The sequence below is a fragment of the Heloderma suspectum genome, chromosome 1 (genome assembly GCF_057233095.1).
Source record: "Heloderma suspectum isolate Gila_16-S chromosome 1, 16-S_ref, whole genome shotgun sequence".
Taxonomy (NCBI): domain Eukaryota; kingdom Metazoa; phylum Chordata; class Lepidosauria; order Squamata; family Helodermatidae; genus Heloderma; species Heloderma suspectum.
The window spans coordinates 96,860,886-96,879,122 of NC_139458.1; the positions used below are offsets into that span (position 1 = coordinate 96,860,886).

At 46.7% G+C, this 18,237-nt stretch overlaps 1 protein-coding gene across 1 annotated transcript; it reads left to right on the forward strand.

The window, feature by feature from the left end:
- Positions 1 to 1,044: 1,044 nt before the first annotated feature.
- FGF4 (fibroblast growth factor 4) lies at positions 1,045 to 13,207 on the forward strand. The gene is made up of 3 exons (XM_084827996.1): positions 1,045 to 1,399; positions 4,632 to 4,735; positions 12,829 to 13,207. The coding sequence occupies exons 1-3, from the start codon at positions 1,072 to 1,074 to the stop codon at positions 13,003 to 13,005; spliced, it is 609 nt and encodes a 202-aa protein (XP_084684122.1). The 5' UTR covers positions 1,045 to 1,071; the 3' UTR covers positions 13,006 to 13,207.
- The last annotated feature ends 5,030 nt before the right edge of the window (positions 13,208 to 18,237 follow it).

Below are 18,237 nucleotides of genomic sequence, written 5' to 3' on the forward strand. Positions count from 1 at the left end.
TTCGAGCTCTTTTACTTTAACAGCTTGTTGGCGTGGGTTTTGGGGGGGAAACTGAAAGTATTTTCTTTTCTTTTTTTTCATTTTGGGGGGGTCATGTCTTCAACCTCCCATGCAACAACTATTTTGGCCTGTCATGAAGGGACCGCATTTTTTGGTTATGTTTTTTCTTCCAAGCATGTTCCTTGGAAACAGTAAAGGCTTAAATTCCACAGATTTCCACAAAGTAAGACATTGTTGGGAGGAGGAGGAGGGAGGGAGGGAGGGAGGGAGGGAGGGAGCGGGGAGAGAAAAGAAAGGCGTGTTGGGCATTCTTTGATTTTTGTGTCTTGAATGAGTAGCATTTGAACTGGCAGGGGAACGCAGAGGCACGCCGCGAGTTGCAAAGGCGATGAGTTGTTGTGTGTTTATAAGGGAAAACTTTTATTTTTGCACAAAAAAGAGACCCACACACGCGTGCGCGCGCGCTTCCCGCTGCCTCTCTCCTGCCCGCTCCGCTAAGACCCAGTTGGAAGTGGTGGATCATCTCGGGGTGATCCCTTCGAGTTCAGCTCAACTCGCCTTGCAACAGCGGCAGTAGGTGGTGATGTAATAGGTACCAAGGCACATGGATATGTAAATGTCGTTGGCTTAGGGGGCGACGGGCTATGGCTGAGCAGCTCGAGAAGAAGGTCCCCACGTGAGACAAGCCCTCTGGAACTGAGATCAAGTGCAGAAGAAGCTTCAGCTGAGTCGACCCCCCACCCCCCAGCTCCTCTCTCTCCCCCCACCCCTCCGGTTGCTCTCAGGATTTCTCTCCCATGCAACCTGAACAGAGGGTCTCCAGTGTCTTGGAGGACTGAGCTGTGTGGGGTTTCCCCATACGCCCCCCGCCACACCCAGTTTCTTCTTCTTCTTCTTCTTCCTCCTCTTCTTCTTCCTCTCCTCCTCCTCCTCCTCCTCCTCTCCCTCCTCCCTTCCCCTTCCCCCTCCTCTCCCGCGTCCCTCCTGTGATCCATCTCCGGAGTGGGAGCTCGGCGGAGAGCGTGTATTTTTAGAGCCATCGCCTCCCTGGGAAAACCACGTGTGCTGCCCATGTCGCTCAGGATGACCGGCCCGTCTTCGGCCTGCTGGCCAGTCTTGCTGCTGGGGCTGCTTTCGCCCTGGCTGGCGGGGCGCTGCGTGCCCGCCTTCGCCCGGCAGCCGCAGCAGCACAACGGCAGCCTGGAGAGGCGCTGGGAGAGCCTCTTCTCGCGCTCCGTGGCCAGGCTCCCCGGGGAAAGGAAGGAGCTCAGCCGGGACGGGGACTACCTGCTGGGCATCAAGCGGCTGCGGCGCCTGTACTGCAACGTGGGCATCGGCTTCCACATCCAGGTGCTGCCGGACGGCAAAATCCACGGGATCCACAACGAGAACCGCTACAGTAAGTCGCGGCGCCGCGGCCACCGGCTCCCACCTTGTCGGTTTCAGGCGCGTCAGCTGAGCCGCCAGCGAGGGCGGCTGTTCCCTCGCGCGGCGTGAGACCCTGTGGCCTCCGCATGGCCACGCGAGGGAAAGGAAAGCCCCACGAATCAGGCTTTCGTCCTTCCTCTCGGCAGAAAAGCGGGGGCATGGGGATGGCGGGGGGGGGGGGGGGCTGCAGTGTTCCTTTTAACGATCGGATGGACTGAAAGGTGTGGGGAGGAGAATCGTATATCCACGTCAGTCACTTGCCTCCCCATCTTGAGCACATTTCCCTAGAAGTGAGCCCGATCGCCGGCTGCCCAGGAAAATGCCAGCCGGCCCCAAACCACAGCCAAAACGAACGTTCAGTTTCCAGACGGCAAGCTCGAAGCACAAGTTTGCCTTGAGACTGAGTGCGTCAGACTTGTAGTCCCTGAGAATGGATCCGGCTTCCTGAAGAGCAGAGGGTGATCCAAAAGCAGCTAACTTGAGAGAAGCCTCGGTCAAGGCAATGGGACGAAAGGCTGTTTCGTACCTCTTAAGGTTTCCTAGAACACACTTCTGCGTGGGGGTGGGGATCATGAAATCTGCATGTAGATTGTCGGGGGCGCTGATTTTACTTGCTCGCGTGTTGTCAGTACATGCAGCAAAATACATGCAGGTAAGATCAGCAGACCTGATGATTTGCAGCATGTCAATTTCATCATATTTTCCTCTGAAGAACAGTGTTTCCCTCCCTTGGGTGTGTTGTGTGTGCTGGGTTTTGTTTGTTGTTGTTTGGTCTAAGGAGAACTGTGATGTGTGAGGTGTCCCTTAATGGCATGTATTAAGGAATTCTGTTTCTGTACTCGATTCTGCCCAAATATGGTCACATCTGATTTATACGTGACACAAGAGTCATGATCAAATCAAAGGAATCAAATTCATTTTTAAAAGTGACTAGTCCTCATGCTTGCAAAGCGAAAACATTTACAATGGCCAGTGCAACATGCCACCTTTGAGACCATTAGTTTTGTATTGCCCACATAGGTAGCCAAATACTCTGCCTATGGTTGGCAGTGGCTACCTCTGCTATGCGAGGACAACAATCTGCATTTGAAAAAGTGGAATTCCAAAATCCTGTATTGGGCAGTTTGGTTGCATTAGCTGTTACTTGTGGCATTCAGTCAGAAAAAAATAAACTGTCCTGCTCATCCTCACCTGTGAATTCAATCAAGATATGATCCCCCAGAAAGCAAAAGTTGCACCACCCCAATTCTGAACATGAGTCTTAGGCAATGGGTGCATATGAGATTAAAGCGATATTTCTTCTGTTATTCAAAAGGAATCAGGTGTTTTTCACTGCAATGGCTGGATGCCCCCAGGTTTGCCATGAACAGCAACTCAGATGCCCCTCTTTGCTTTTGCAACAGGTTTACAAATAGTTAATGTGGGACTCCAGGATCCCACAGCAACTCTGCCAAGTAGGTAGGATAGTCCACCAGGAAAAAAAGGCATCTGTTAGTGACTTAACCCCATGGCCCTGTGGCTCTAATTCTAACTACTACCCAACTGAAACAATAGGGTGGAGGAGGAAGAGGGGTTAAAGACAGCACCATGACAAATGTTTAACATGTCCTGAAACATATTGTTACTTATTTTGACCTGGAGGATGTGGGAGATCGCTGTTAACTATTTTTTAAAAAACAAAGAGAAAAACAGTAATCTCTTGTAAACCATATCTGACTGCTTTTGTAGGTGCTATAGACTCACTTAATGAATGACAGGGCTCTAAAGTTTTAAGGGGCTTTAAGTAACTGTTCTCAGCTTGTTTGTGGCAAAAGACAATAGAATTCCAATATACAACTGTGGGCTGAGGACTAAGTAGGCTAAGGGCACAATCCTATACATGTTTAGACACAGTCCTCCAACTCCCAGCATTCAGAAGCCAGCAATGCTGGCTGGGGAATGCTGGGAGTTGTAGGACTTTTTTTCTGCCTAAACATGCATAGGATTGCATCCAAAGTACATGAGCCTTGCCAAGCCTGTTGCCCTCCAGGTGTGTTGGACAACAACTCCATAATCTCTAGCATGCATGGACAATGACCATGATTGCCAGGGATGATGGGAGTTGTTGTTCAACCCATCTGGAGTGTGTCAGGCTGTGGAAGGCTGAAGCAGATTGTTTTACAGTAAACCGAGTCAGGGCTAGTCAGTGCCTGACAGCCACCACACTGAGCTGCTTTAAATCACTCTATTTGCAGCTGTTATCATGTAATAAGTCATTCATGGAGAGCAGCTTGACCATATAGACAGGGCAGGTTGTTTATTTATTTAAAATGGGTTTTTTTAGGCCGCCTTGAAGGGCAGAACCCTGTCAAGGCAGCATAGAAGATAAAAAACCATACAAAGTAGATATAAGAAAAATCAATAAGAACATATTCAATAAAAATCCATAAAGATAGAGATCACCAATAGAAATAAATAAAAGCAGAATGGACCCATAAAGCTGGCAGCCCAGACATTATGGGAAGGCCAATGAAAACAGGTGGGTCTTTAAAGCTTCCCTGGAGACTAGCAAAGAAGGGGCCTAATGTACCCCCAATGGGAGCTGTTTCCAAAGGTGTGGGGCCACCACTGAGGAGGGCCCCCCAGCTAACTGTTGTTGGCCATGTCAACACAAATATTTCCTTTTCAGATTCTGGAACTAGAATGGAGAAATCTAATAGTGCATGTCGTGTGTATATTTTGTGTGTGTGTGTGTGTGTGTGTGTGAGGAGGCTTAAAGCTCTACTCAACCACAGGGTGGGAACTGGGTGCCACACAGTGGCAGCAACATGTACACCAATCCTGCGCTTACCCACTAGTAAGGCCTAAAGATACCGATCCTTTGATTTAGAACCCATTCACATACTCTGAAGCCAAGTACCTTGTGGATTGCTGCTAGTGTAATGTGCTCACCAGAGTAAAGTGTAAGATGTGCCTAGGAGTTGAAGATTCCCAAACACCTTCTTCCGAGTAGCCCTAGTGCTTACATCAGAAAATGTGTTCAGAATTATATACTAGCTATTCTAGCATACCAGAATAGATGCTATATAGGTACAGTCCTACTGACTTTGCTAGAACAGCATCAGAGTTAGTATGAACATCCTTTATCATGTGGTTTAAGAGAATGCATATTACTACACACATATCTCTTAGTTGGCTCCCAATACATTGTTCTTCTCTCATAGGTTTGCTTGAAATCTCTCCAGTGGAAAGAGGAGTGGTGAGCATTTTTGGTGTTAAAAGTGGACTCTTTGTAGCCATGAACAGTAAAGGCAAACTCTACGGATCTGTAAGTAGCACTTATGAAGGTGTTCAGCTAAGTGTCTTTAATCCCCCTTTTAAAGTGTGTGTGTGTATATAAAGTAGAAATACTTCTGAATCTCAATCCCATGTCTAAAATCATCTCAAAATATAATACAGGAACCACTGTATTTTTCTTCTTCTTGATGAACAGCCTTTGGAGCTGCTGGGAAAACAGCATAGAAGTATTTGAATAAATACATCTTTTAATAATCTGATTTGGCTTCCTTATTGAGCAAAGCCAGATGGCACCTGTCTGGTTGTCCTGGATGAGGACTGTAGCATTAGAAACAGGTGGGGGAAAGGAAGGAACCTATCCCACTGGAACACTTCCACACTCACAGCAGGAAATCACTCTGCAGACTGCATGATATTCAGGAAGATGCTCTTAATGGGCAAATACATCTCCAAGCACAGCAAGTCAAAGGATAGTACCAAGAGCTTCAAGCAGATAATATAAGGCCCTGCACATATTTTTGCAAGGTACATTCCCAAACTGACTTCCAGGACACACATTCATGTGTTGCAAAATCATCATCAATTAAAAAACAACAACTAGCTGCAATCCTATGCACACTTATGTGGGAGCAAGCTTCATTGAACTCAATGGGACTTACTTTTGGAGCTAGTATAATGCACAGGATTACAGTCTCCTATGAGCTCAAAATACCCATAAAGAAAGAAGACTGTGTCCAGAGTGTCTTGACACAATCTGTTACTCTGACCTGCCTTCCAATCAGCCTCTGCTGGAACAATCATCCTGGTACACAGATCCAGCAAAATTACCTGCCCTCAGAGAAGGCATGCCCAAGAGAGTGACTCATACAGAAACACAGGAGGTAGACTCCCTCTGAAGGCAGGTGTCTCTGGCTTGCTCTGACACACCCTAAAAGTCACAGTAGGAGAATGCCTCTACTAGGACCAACTCACATGTCACAACATACTGAACAGTTCTCCAGAAGTTTTCTTCGGGCTGCATGTTAAGCAAAACAGGGTGGGAAAGGGGGTGGGAAGAGAAAGTGGGGTACGATATTGGATCCCAAATGGCTGCAGTTAAGGTGGAATGCAGGAGGCATTAGACAGATTTAATGAGGGTGTGACGGACTCGACCTTGGGGGAGCTGGGGGTGGCGACGGCTGACAGGAAGCTCTGGCGTGGGCTGGTCCATGAAGTCACGAAGAGTCGGAAGCGACTGACCAAATAAACAACAACAAGTTGTTATGTTAACCACAGCATGTAGGAAAAGGAGGTTTAGCTCTTCCCTCCCCAGCCATGATCCTGACCCCCCTCCCCACCCGCTGCAGTTAGTGCTAGGAAAAATTGGAGCCCCCCCCTGCCCCCATGCCTAGGATTAAAATGTTGAAATCCCTGATTTGGCTAAACGCCATGCAATTAATGTGGGAGGGGCTGTGGTAGAGCAGCTACTTTGCAGGCAGAAGGTCCCAGGTTCAACCCCTGGCAACTCCAGGTAGGGTTGGAAAAACCCCTATATGAAATGCTAGAAAGCCACTGCCAGTCACTGTTGACAATACTGGGCTAGATGGGACCAGTAGTCCAACTCAGTATCAGATTCCTAGGTTCCTAACATGCAGTTAGGCCCTGAGATTAGTCTCTGTTGAGCGCCAGAGATTTCCAGTTGTACTGGGAGCTACTGTAACAAAGAAACAATAACGGCTGTTTCCTTCATATTTTGAAGATATAAAACTGAGCAATTACTCAGATCTTTCTCCAGCACAGAGCTCTGCCCCCTCTGCTTAAGCTCCCTGCGTGATTTAGAATCCTGGTTTTCCAGGGTTTTGAATCGCCTGGGGATGTTCACCTCACCTCATGGAATGCTCCAAGGATGGCAAAAGAGGGGGTGGAGCTAGCATGCTCCGCCCTACTCTCCCTCATGGCATGAGTAATTTGACCACTTGATTAGGGCTAGATGAAAGTATGTTTCCAATTTCAATTCAGAAAGGAAATGTGCTTCGGTTATGTACAGTTTGTGGAGCACACCATACTGGAAGCTGGCAATCAATCTCACCGCATGCTGACTGGCCAGGGCTAGCCCTACCATTAGGCAGAATGAGGCAACTGTCTAAGGCAGCAGATTCTGGGTGGGGTGGCAAGGTGTTGGAGCTGGGTGTGTATCATGCAGCCTGCCCTACACCCACAAAACTACTCTGCTGCCTTCAGGTGCAGTAGTAGCAGCCAGCACTGAAGTCAAATTCACCTGCCAGTCTAGTGGCTTCAGTGTATGAAATGGGGATGGGGGGCATTTTATTCTTTGCCTCAGACAGCAAAAATATTTTGGACCGGCCTGTTATTGGGTATTGTTTTATTTAGTGACAAAGCAAATCAGTACTTTAGAACTGATATTCAAACACTCCTTGGTTCAGATATGCATATATTCATGTGATCTCTTGTAGAAGGAATGAGTTGTTTGTGGAGAGGGGGAATAATTTTTGTCCGTCGTCATTGTCTTCTTCTTCTTCTTCTTCCTCCTGAATCTTGAGAACAAATCATCAAAGGCATTTTATTTCTTGAAGCCCACTTGGTTACTAAAAATAATACAGATCTTGTTTATGGTCATTTCCAGCTGTCCTTCTGTTGTGGCCTCCCTGTTTGTATAAGCTGGGGCAGGCAGAGCTTTCAGCCCAATGTTTCTGGAAAGAGATCGCTTTCACACCGACTTGCCCAAAAGGAAGCACAGATCAATCTAAGGGTGTAAAGGGCAGTGGGGCAGTCAGATAATTTTAGACTCTGGACTTAATGGTCTCATTCCCCCACCCTACACCCTCCTCAGATTGTAATGGGTATCACTGCTGCACTTCAAAATGTGGTAGGTCAGCCTGGCTGCATTTGAGGGCCCTCCTGTTCATTCTGCCAAATGTAGCCCTGGGCGTCTGCCCCAGCGTCCTTCCCTAAGGCCCCATGGGCCCAAGGCTTCCACTGGAAAAGGCAATTTCTTTAATCTTGGATTTCTCCTCATTTTTTAGATTGCATTTGGGCCTGACGCTTCTTTATTTCCATTATCTGTAGTGATTTGCCTCAGCTACCTTTTTGCTTTTGCACTTTCTGCATTTATGAATGTGTGTGTGGTTGAGCCAAAGCCACATCCTTTGCTCTGTGTCTCTGGAAGAAAATATAAAACAGTCCTGCTATATCAAGCCCAAAGGTCCATCTAATCTAACTTCCTGCTCCCCACAATGGCCAAGCAGATGATTCCGAGAAGCCTACAAGAAGGCCGTGAAGTCCCTTCCCATCGATGCTCACCAGGAGATGGTATTCAGTAGCACTCTGCTCCTGGAAATTCCATATAGCCATTGTAGCGGACAGTTGTTGAGAGACCTCCCCTCCATGAGTTTAATCCTCTTTTAAAGCCATCTAAGCCAATAACAACTGTCATCTCATCTTGTGGCTCTCTGCTTTGGCTTGTGAGAGACATTGCAGTCCATCATATATATCATTTCCATTTCATTGAAGAAAATTTTTTTGTGGATTACAGCCTGAACATATGGTCCACTAGAGGGGTCTCCAATCTTTTTGGGCCGGTGGGCACATTTGAAATGTTGAGAGTCTTGTGGGTGCTCTCATAAAATGGCTGCCTTGGGTGGCCTTACCCATTCATCAAATGGCTGCCATGGTGGACATGGCCGGTCACAAAACACTTATTTCTCAGAAGGCAAACTGGTGAGACTAAAAGACAAGTAACTTGCCCAAGAACCTAAGTACAAGGCCGAGGTCAGCTCTGTGACCTCCAAGGCACAAAAGCACTCTTTTGAACCCAAATAAAGAGGGTGTGGGAGGGCAGTGCTTCGCTTTGCAGCATGCCAGCATCCAAAACAATCTTAGGAAATAAATTCAAAATCAGGAGGGGCAGGAAGCTTGGCAGGCATCAAGAGAGATGTCTGTGGGAACATTGGTGACCTCAGACTCTTGAGATGGCATACTTGCATTTAGGTAGAATGGAGGGTCAAGACAAGTAGTTTCGGGTTTGCACTGAAAAACTGAAGTTCCAATATTTCTGTTTGAAAGACAAGCCCTATTCAGGCGTTCTACGTCTGGGTAGACTAAACCTGTGAGGAGGGGAAGCGTGCTAGCCCTGCCCACTGCTCATGCATTTCTGTCACCCTCTGCTTGTGGAGAGCCTCCTGTATCTGTGAAGGCTCTTCACACAATTCAGAATGCTGGTTTCCCAGCGTTCCAACAATTTCCCAGTGTTTTTCTCCATGGATAGATGAGGCTCTCCTCTTTAGAAAGTTACTCTCCACAGTTTCAGGGTGATGAAAGCAACAATGGAGGGTGACTGGGCTAGTGCAGTCCCCCTCCTCATGCATTTAGCCTGCTCAGATGTAGAATACCTGAACAGGGCTACAGTGTAACTGAAAGATGGTGACCATCAGCAGCTATTTGGTGGCTTGTCTACTTAACTGGCAAGCTACCAGGGCTGTAGACAGGGGTGCGCTGGTGAAACTACTGTGAGGGCCTAGAGGGCTTGCCTGTCAGTGGCTAGGGGTAGACACCCCACAAGTCGGGGCAGAATATTCTGTACCAAGCTCAGAATGCTATACCTATCAGTACCTCCGCTAAGTACCCATTTAGTAATTTCTGTCCATGGGGTAGTGGGGGTGGAATCCTGTAATTAATGTGCTATCCTGATCTTTAAGTCTTTTCTGTTTGCTTGGAGGATTGCCATTAGTTTCAGACAAATGGATTTTAATACAATAAGCAAAGAGTTCTGAATTATTTGTGGTGCTCAACCCTGATGTCTTCTTATGGGTCTGTGCTTCTATGGTACAGATCTAATGTTGGGTATTTTACAGCACTGGGTGTACTCTATTTTCTACCTGGGAAATCACCATTCTCTTCCTATCCCCACCCCAAAGAAGCATCTGTGCCACTAGGAATGCTACGTTGAATATGGTAGCACAGCTGTCATATTACCTGGGAGGTGGATGATGGTGAGCAGCATAACTCTTTCCCTATGCCATTTTATAATTTTAATTTTGTTTTAAATCCCTCTGAATGTTCCTCCTGTTCCAGCATGCCAGAAAGCAATTAGATTTGGGAAAAGTATCAGGAAATCAAGCAAAACTTTCTCACCCCTCTCACAGCGATGCCTCTCCACTTTACAAATCCTTTGCTTTTGTTAATTTCAGGTTAGCCTTTTAAGGCTGAAAACTCTCCCTCTCAGTGCTGGAGTCCACATCTCTCTAATAATAATACTAATAATACTAATAATAATAATAATTTGCTAATAGTGTAAGCTTATTTGAAAACCTAATTGCCGCACAGAAGGGAGCAGGGCTAAGGAAGGGAGGCAGCTAGGGAGGGGAGGGAAGAAAGTGTGTGTGTGTGAGAAATGTGGGAACACAGAGAAAAGTGTGGGAAGAGAGGGGGAGAAAGAGAGAGAAAGGGGGCTCTGGCCCTGTCCATGTTTGGCTGCAGCCCTGCCCACCCCTGGCATTCATTACCCAACAGATTTCCTAGAGGATATGTGGTACTCGGGGTGGGGTGGAGAAGGAAGGTTCCCCAATCCTGTTTGAAAGGAACCAAACATTCATATATTACCCTATAGAAAGACTAACCCTCACCCTCCCCTTTGGGCACTGTCTTTCCATTGCTACTTATGAGACGCTCAGACAAATGCTAAAATGTGGCAGGGGTGTGCATATTCTGATCATATGGGTGAACTTTCAAATCTCCCTTGGAGTCAACTATCTGTCTTCTGTCTTTTTCCTATCATCCTTGACACAACGTAAAGAGCCCTCCCTCCCCCTTCATTTCTAAGGCAGCTGCCTGAGGATTTTCCATGCTTGGAAATATCCTAGGGGCTTTACTGCTGTAAGTGTAAGAGGAGATTTTCCCCTACGGATGAGTGCATGCATCCACACTCTTAAAACAGTTAATTCATTGAGTTTAGTGTAAGAATTGGTGTTGTTGTTTTTTAAAATCCTGCTACATGGAATATAATATGCAGATTGTTGAGATGAGGTTCAGTGTCTGCCTGTTCTAGCCTTTAGAGTGTGGATTCTTTGGAGGAAGCCTTCATGTTTAGGCCCCCATCAGCTGATACCTGGGAGATCTATCCAGAAAGTGGGTCATAGCCGGAAGACAGAAGAGAGGTTTTGTAGTCTAACATGTACCACTGGATGGAGACATGGTTGAAGGTGCTGGCATAGCCTTCCCCAATATGGGGCCCTCCAAATGTGTTGGACTACAGCTCCCATCATTCCCAGCCAGCATGGTGGGAGTTGTAGTCCAACACATCTGGAGGGCACCAGGCATGGACCAGGCTATGCTAGAAGGAGCTGTGTACTATCAGCCCAAAGAGCTCACCAAAATCGTGATTTGCAAGCAGACACAATGCTGAGCTTGTGCTAAGTGCGCCAAGCATGAACGCATGCTCATGAGTCCTAGACCAAGGACACAGGTAGGAATGCAGGCGCCTGAAGTAGGGATGCATGAAGAATTCAGCTGTTGTGAATTCCATCGCCTGCTCTGCACCTCCCAGATTCATATGTGTATTGGAACATCATTATCCTTTGGGTTTCACACCGCTCTGAATTTTGTGATGCAGTTCTCAGCTAAAAAAAAATGCATTTTAAAAGTCCATAGTTTAGGGTGAAATAAGTGCAGAAATGCATCTGTTTCTATGAAATATGTTTATAAATGCATATTTTGTGAGAAAATACATTAAAGTATGTATTAAAATATGCATTTATATACAAACTTTCATACAGATTTTATTATTTTAAAAAGATGCACGTTATTCAGAAATGGGATAGAATGGATGTATGAATGAACACACATGAAATTGGCATGGGCTGGAAATAGATTGAAACATTCAACCCTAACATGTGGATAGCTCAGGCTACACTGGCAGTGGATGGTGGGAGTTGTAGTCCAATACACCTGATGGGCACCAGATTGGGGAAAGCTGCCATACAGAGGAAAGTGAAAGAATGGAGTCACATGCCTGGAGAGAAGGGGATGGTTGGGCCAACCTGGATTCCTCCACACAGGAAGCTGCTTTATATTGAGTCAGACCGTTGGTTCATCTAGCTCTGTATTGTCCCTACACTGACTGCCAGTGGCTCTCCAGGGTTTCAGAAAGGATCCTTTTCTAGCCCTATCTGGAGAAGCTGGGGATTGAACCTGGGACCTTTTTCATGCAAAGCATGCACTGTACCATTGAGCCACAGCCCTGCCACTTATGAGAATCCACCAATGGACCTCAGGTCCTTTGGAGTCCCAGAGGTGTCAACATCCTGGATCCAGTCCTGCGCTGCACATTTTTGTGTGTGGATTTCAGTCCCCGCACTCAGTCTGCATTCCTTTCCTCTACCATGTAGATGAACAGGGGATTGGGGCAGGCTGTGCATGAGTGCATGAGTGGCTTCAATTAATGTAGTCACTGAAGTGGGCTGAGCATCAGTGAATATGACCATGACATGTAACCCCCCGCAACAACCCACCATGTGGAAGTGCTCCTAGCCTGCCTCAAAGCCTGTAGAGGAGGGGTGCAGAACCTCTTTCCGCCCAGGGGCTAAATTCCATTTTGGAGAAGCTCTTGGGGGCCGCATTCCAATGGTGGGGGACGGGGCAAAGGCAAAAGACGTGAGGCCAAAACCCAAATACCAGCATATTTTAGTGTAAAGTGCTTACTGCCAGTAACTAAGCCTAGGAAGAGGCATTCCAGACCTTTAGAATGAACACACAAAGGCCAGGAGACTCCCCAACAATCAGTGGTTGGGGGAAAAGGCCAGGGCCGGGGGAAAGGGGTGGGGCTAGGGACAAAGGGGTGGGGCTAGGGACAAGGGGGCGGGGCCTTTTGGGGACTGTTGGACGGCCAAATTTGGCTGCCAGGCCTGAGGCTCTGTAATCCTGCTGCAGCATTTCATGTCATCATCTTTGTTTAAAAGGGATTTAAAGCCTCCATTGTACGATAAACTTGGAAAGAGAACTGGGAAGACGTTGACTGCTAAGGGGCACCTTTCTTGTACCTGCTTGCAAAAGCATTTTCTACCCCTAATGTCTATCACACCCTCCCCTTTTCTCCTCCCTCCTTCCCACCCCCCTCCATTCTCATTTCAGAGCCATTTCAACGATGAGTGTAAATTCAAAGAGATCCTGCTGCCAAACAACTACAATGCTTACGAATCCCAGGTCTACCCCGGGATGTACATAGCCCTGAGCAAAAACGGAAGAACAAAGAAGGGCAACAAAGTCTCACCCACCATGACAGTTACACATTTTCTTCCTAGGATTTGAGAGTTGTCCCTTCAGAGCTACCTCAGGGAAGGTGGGGAGGGGGTGAGGCCCAATTTCGAGAGAAGCAGGGGAGGGGGCAGGGAAACCTATGGTGCACTTTTCTTTAAGAGTTTTATGCAGGAACAGATGTAAGATATTTAAATTATTTAAGTCTGTATATATTGCCAGAAAATTATTTATAGTTCTGATTTTTTTAATTCCTAAAAAAAGAAAAGAAAAAAGAAACATCCAGCATAAAACAAAAACTCCGACCTAAGCTATTCATTGCACAATGCAACAGTGGAGGACTCTTCTGCATTGTGGCTTATTTAACTTTTTTTTTTTTTGGTAAGTTATCACAGGTGTGCTGCTATTATGTGTTTGTTTTGTTTTTTAAATATGAAATCCAATTCCTATATTTACAAGGTTTTGCACTGTTCTGCGTGTTGTACAGTGTTTGTTAGTGGACATGAAGTTGTTGTTCTTTTTCCCCCTTTCCTTTTTTTTTTTAAAGAAACCAATGATCACTGCCAGAGAAGGCCTTAGTCTTTGAAAACCTTCCTCAGTTCTGATGCCAGCTTGTAGCAACATACAATGTCTGACCTCCTTTTGTGCAGGATTGCTATTTCATTGAGATAGTATCAGTTTACTTCTGGTACAGAAAGTGCAGTGTTGAAGTACCACCCTGCAAAGCTGTTTTTAGATCTGCTATGGCTGAACTCTGAACTTTTCTGCAGTCAATCTCTTTGGAGCCCCTAGGACTCGATCCACCAAACAATGTGGTTGAAAGCCTCATCTGAAATCACTGGAGGCTGCCCAGCAGCAGTGCTTGGTGAATGGTGACCTTAGTGACTGTCTTAAATGTCTAGAGTAAATCTCCAGGATTATTATTATATGAACATTTTAACTTAGACAAAAGCGTATTGACTGGTTGGTCCGGCCTGGACAGTATGTGTTCATTTCCTTTCCCCAAACACTTGCACTGTGAAACAGGCCACAATCAGCTAGTACAACTTCATGTTTATAATGACATCTATCCACCTTTTAAAGATAACACCATTTCCCACTCCCCAATGCATTATTCTGACAATGTCTGAATAATGTATCATAAAAAGGATCTCTCGCTCTTCCCACACAAATTTAAGATGATCAGACTGTAAGACATGGCCAGATTATTGAAGTTGATGTATTATTATTTTTAATGCAATATTTAGGAGGAGAAAATATGCTGCTGCCTTCAAGGCTGCAATCCATAACCCATTAAGGAAATGCCTAGGTTTCAGTGGAAGGCTGGAAGACACTGTGACAACATAAATTGGCTTAAATGCTCTCGTTGGTAGCTGTGCGTTCAGTAAAGCGTTGACTGAATATTATGATCATCTTTGGTAGATTACAAGAGATGCGCATGGACAGTCCCTTGCTGGAAATCGCTAAAATGTTAGTGATATGTTTGGGTGATGAGTCATTCCAATGACTCTTCATCAGCACTGCTAGCATCATGAACGCAGCTCATCTACTTTCTAGCGTGCCAACAGAGTTGTGTACATCGGAGCTCAGTGGATTTACAGTTTCGTGAGAATGTGAGGCCAGTGATTATAGCTTCTCCTTAGAATTCAGATTCACAGTGTTCTTATGGGAAAGCTTATGGTGCAATCCTACAGTCAAGATATGCCAGCTGAAGGGGGTATAGGATATGGCAGAAGTCTTGCTATCCTGTTGGAACTGAGTTGCGCTTGTGCCACTGGAGTTAGGCTGTTGCTGCCGCGTGCATTCGCCAGTGCATCCCAGCACTGGTGTAGCTGCTCTGCTGGTGTGACCTGCCAGTGCAGTGCCCCAAATGGGGTGGAGGCATGGGCATGGAGGGGTCAAGGCAGAGGAGGAGCAGACTTATGGCAAATCATATATTCCTTTCAGGCCCCAACCACGCTGCTCGATAGAGGAATTTTGCACCAGCCACAGAGTAGGCATAAGGAAAATCCCACCTATAGATTTCAGCAGGGTGAAGAAGAAACTCTACCTGCCCTGCCTCTGTCAGCATGATGGGGTATGGGAATATGGCAGCCTTCCCCAACCTGGTCCCCTCCAGATATGTTGGACTACAACTCCCAGCCATGCCCCAGCCATGCCCCAGCTGGCTGGGGCATGCTGGGAGTTACAGTCCAAGACATCTGAAGGGAATCAGGTTGGGGAAGGCTGGGGTATGGGATAAGTTGCAATGATGTAAGTGCCCCGTCCAGTGTAAACAGAATATAGTTGGGGTGCAGAACTTCAGGGCCACAGGACAAATCCGGCCCTCCTGGGGACCCAATCCAGCTTTCCGTGGCTCTCCAGATGGGCACACCCTCTTTGCCTGGTTCCATCCCCTTTCTCCAGTATAGGATTGTTCTGCCCATTTGTGGTGTAGCTCAAGGCTTACTCCTGAGCCGTTCCATTGACTTTAATGGAATGACTAAATGGTGTATGGGTTGCAGCCTTAACATTTCATTCCCTAACACAAAAAATGATTCATGTCTACCTCACTCATATATTCTATAAGCCAGTTCTCTAACAAAATCTGCATGGAAGGCACATACATTTCCCTCCCCCGCACCCCCTCTGTTCATTCAGTGTTACAATTCCAGAGTAGGAGGGAGGGAGCATCCCAAATCCCTACTTTTTCTCTTCCATATGTAGCCAAAAGTATTCCAGATAGCGTTGGTTGCATCCAATTTGAGCCTTGTCACGTTTGTGCTATCTTTACCCGGTGATTTACTTTTAGTAAGGATAATCATGGTGAAAATATTTGCAGACAGCTGTCAGGCTGCAGTACTATATGGTCATCCAGTAACCCTATATTTTTCTTTATATATTTTGTGAATGTAAACGATGTCTTTAAAGCAAAGAATGAACAGGCAGGTTTAAAGAAAGATGGTTGGGGGATGGAGACGGGGAGAAAAGGGAAGTCTGAAACTTCTGCTAAGCTTTGAGGGATTTTTCTTTCCTTTTTAAATGGAAGTGTGACTTGGAAAGGAAAATGCAAAGTTCCTCGGGCAGATTTCTTGAGAGCAACAAGAGCTCACCCTGCTATGGCTGAGTGTAAGGCTTGCAGCACTGGCAGGGGAAGCCTTGCCACGAGGCATACTGGTCGTTCTATCAGGGCAGGATCATAAACATGATCTTGTGCTGCTGTTGCAAGCAGGCTTTCTGCCCACAGAGACTGATAACTGGAGTGAGCAGGCTGGTGCCCTCAAATACTTTTTGTCTGACTAGGGCTACTTTAGACCACAATCCTTAAACTATTTCCATTGACGTCGATAGGATTCTTTTGGAGTAAACATGCAAAGTTAAGTGCTTCTTCCTCAATTTAATGTCTAGCCTATATTCATTCATTGCATCCAAGGACCCTTGAGTCCCAGGGTATCTGTTCCCCCGTTCGCCACCTCATTTGCAGATGGTGGTTTGGGAGGGGCCACAATTCAACCCCTAAAATGGTTTCTGGAAGGAGGAGCGGGACTCACCATGGCTGTGTGTGTGTGTGTGTGTGTGTGTGTGGCATCTTACCTTCCCCCCTTTCTTTTGTAAGTCTTAAAAGCTGCCGGGTCTGCTGGTGATTTTGCCAGTGCAGCAGCAGGGGAATTCTGGCTGCCACCATCCTTCCTTCCTGCCCAGAGGCATTCTGGGAAGGAAGGATGATGGTGGGCAGAGCGCTGTTGCCAGCAGCTTTTGAAAGTTACAAAAGAAAGGGTAGAAGTAAAAACGAAAGAAAGAAAAAAGCACACGCACCCCGCAATGGTGTTTTCCCTCCCACAAAATGGAGCACATCATTTCATGCCTTCCCATTCTCTTCCGTCATTTCATTTTGGGGTTTGCCCTGAAATTCCTGCCCCCCCCACCACAATTAGACAAGCCCTTAAAGGAAACAAATCAGAAGGAGCTAGACCTGGGCTTTGGATGAAAGGTTTAGCCTTGCACAAACAAGAAGGGCGATATTGGTGTAAGAAATGTGATTCCATGGTACAGAGCCCATTCTTTCCTTTAGGCCCACTTCCCGTGTTCCGAAGCATTGAACTAGGAACATGGGTAGCCCCCCGTGGGGGTGTGCCCTTACAGCCCATTCCTAAGGCATGCTGTGCAAATGAGCCTGGAAGTACTCAGGGTGGGACTTGGTGCCTGCTGCACCCACCCAAGGTCACCACCCTGGATACTGCCGCGGCCATTACGGCAGCATAATGGAAAAGGACATTGCAGACCAAGGCTGGATTGACCACCATGTCCAGTATGGTCTAGAGTCGGGGTGGGCAAAAAGTAAATCTCCAGATGTTTTGGACGTCACCTCCCAGCATTCCTGACCATTGGCCACGCTGGCAGGGGCTTCTGGGAGTTGAAGTTCAAAGTATCTGGAGATCTACCTTCTCCTCTAGAGCAGCCTTCCCCATCCTGATGCTAGCCAGATGGTTTGGACTACAACTGTCAACAGTCTCAACTGTTGGCCATAATGACTACGGCTGATGGGAGTTTAAGTCCAAAATGTCTGGAGGGCACCAGATTGGGGAAGACTGCTGTAGAATAAGCCTTGGGCAAAGGGGGAGGCTACTGTGATTTAACACATACAACAGTGTGGCGACGGAACATACTTTGTTCCCTAGGCTGTGCTTCTTTAGAATTCTCCACACTGAAGTATGTGTCAGGTTTATGCCACATAGGACAGCAGAATAATGACTGTGTGATCCTTTCTGCAGTGAGAAGTGAAAGACTGCAGGCGGGTTCAGGATAAGGGGCTGATTTGAAGTGAGATAAGGGAAGTTGCTTCTGTGTGTGCTTGTTAGCAGAGAGGAAGGGGGCCTTTGGGGATGTAATAGTAAACTATGGTTTAGCGTTACATGCATGAGCTTTAGATTCCCAGACACCCCTCTCCTCCTCCTCCTCCTGTGTGACCACAAGAAGCTTTTGCTTTTAAACTCAGCAGAGTTCCCTGTTGTGTTTGAACTTGAGGAAACTTATGAGGAAGGCCCAAAGCCCAGTGCTAGAACACAAGCTATACATGTCGGAGGTCCCAGGTTTCATCCCTGGCATCTCCAGGTAGAGCAGGGAGAGACCCCTGTCTGAAGACCTGGAGAGCTACTGCCAGTCAGTGTAGAAAATATTGAGCTAGAGCAGGGGGGGCAACTTGTGGCACTCCATGTGTTTTGGCCTACAACTCCCATCAGCCCTAGCCAGCATAGCCAATGATGAAGGATCATGGGAGATGTAGGCCAAAACCTCTGGAGGTCACAA

What these genes read in the sequence shown, in the direction of transcription:
- FGF4 (XM_084827996.1), top strand. Translation starts at nt 1,072, where the DNA reads ATGTCGCTCAGGATGACCGGCCCGTCTTCGGCCTGCTGGCCAGTCTTG. An exon ending in CCACAACGAGAACCGCTACA is followed by an intron (nt 1,400 to 4,631) that starts GTAAGTCGCGGC and finishes CTTCTCTCATAG; the next exon opens with GTTTGCTTGAAATCTCTCCA. An exon ending in AAGGCAAACTCTACGGATCT is followed by an intron (nt 4,736 to 12,828) that starts GTAAGTAGCACT and finishes TTCTCATTTCAG; the next exon opens with AGCCATTTCAACGATGAGTG.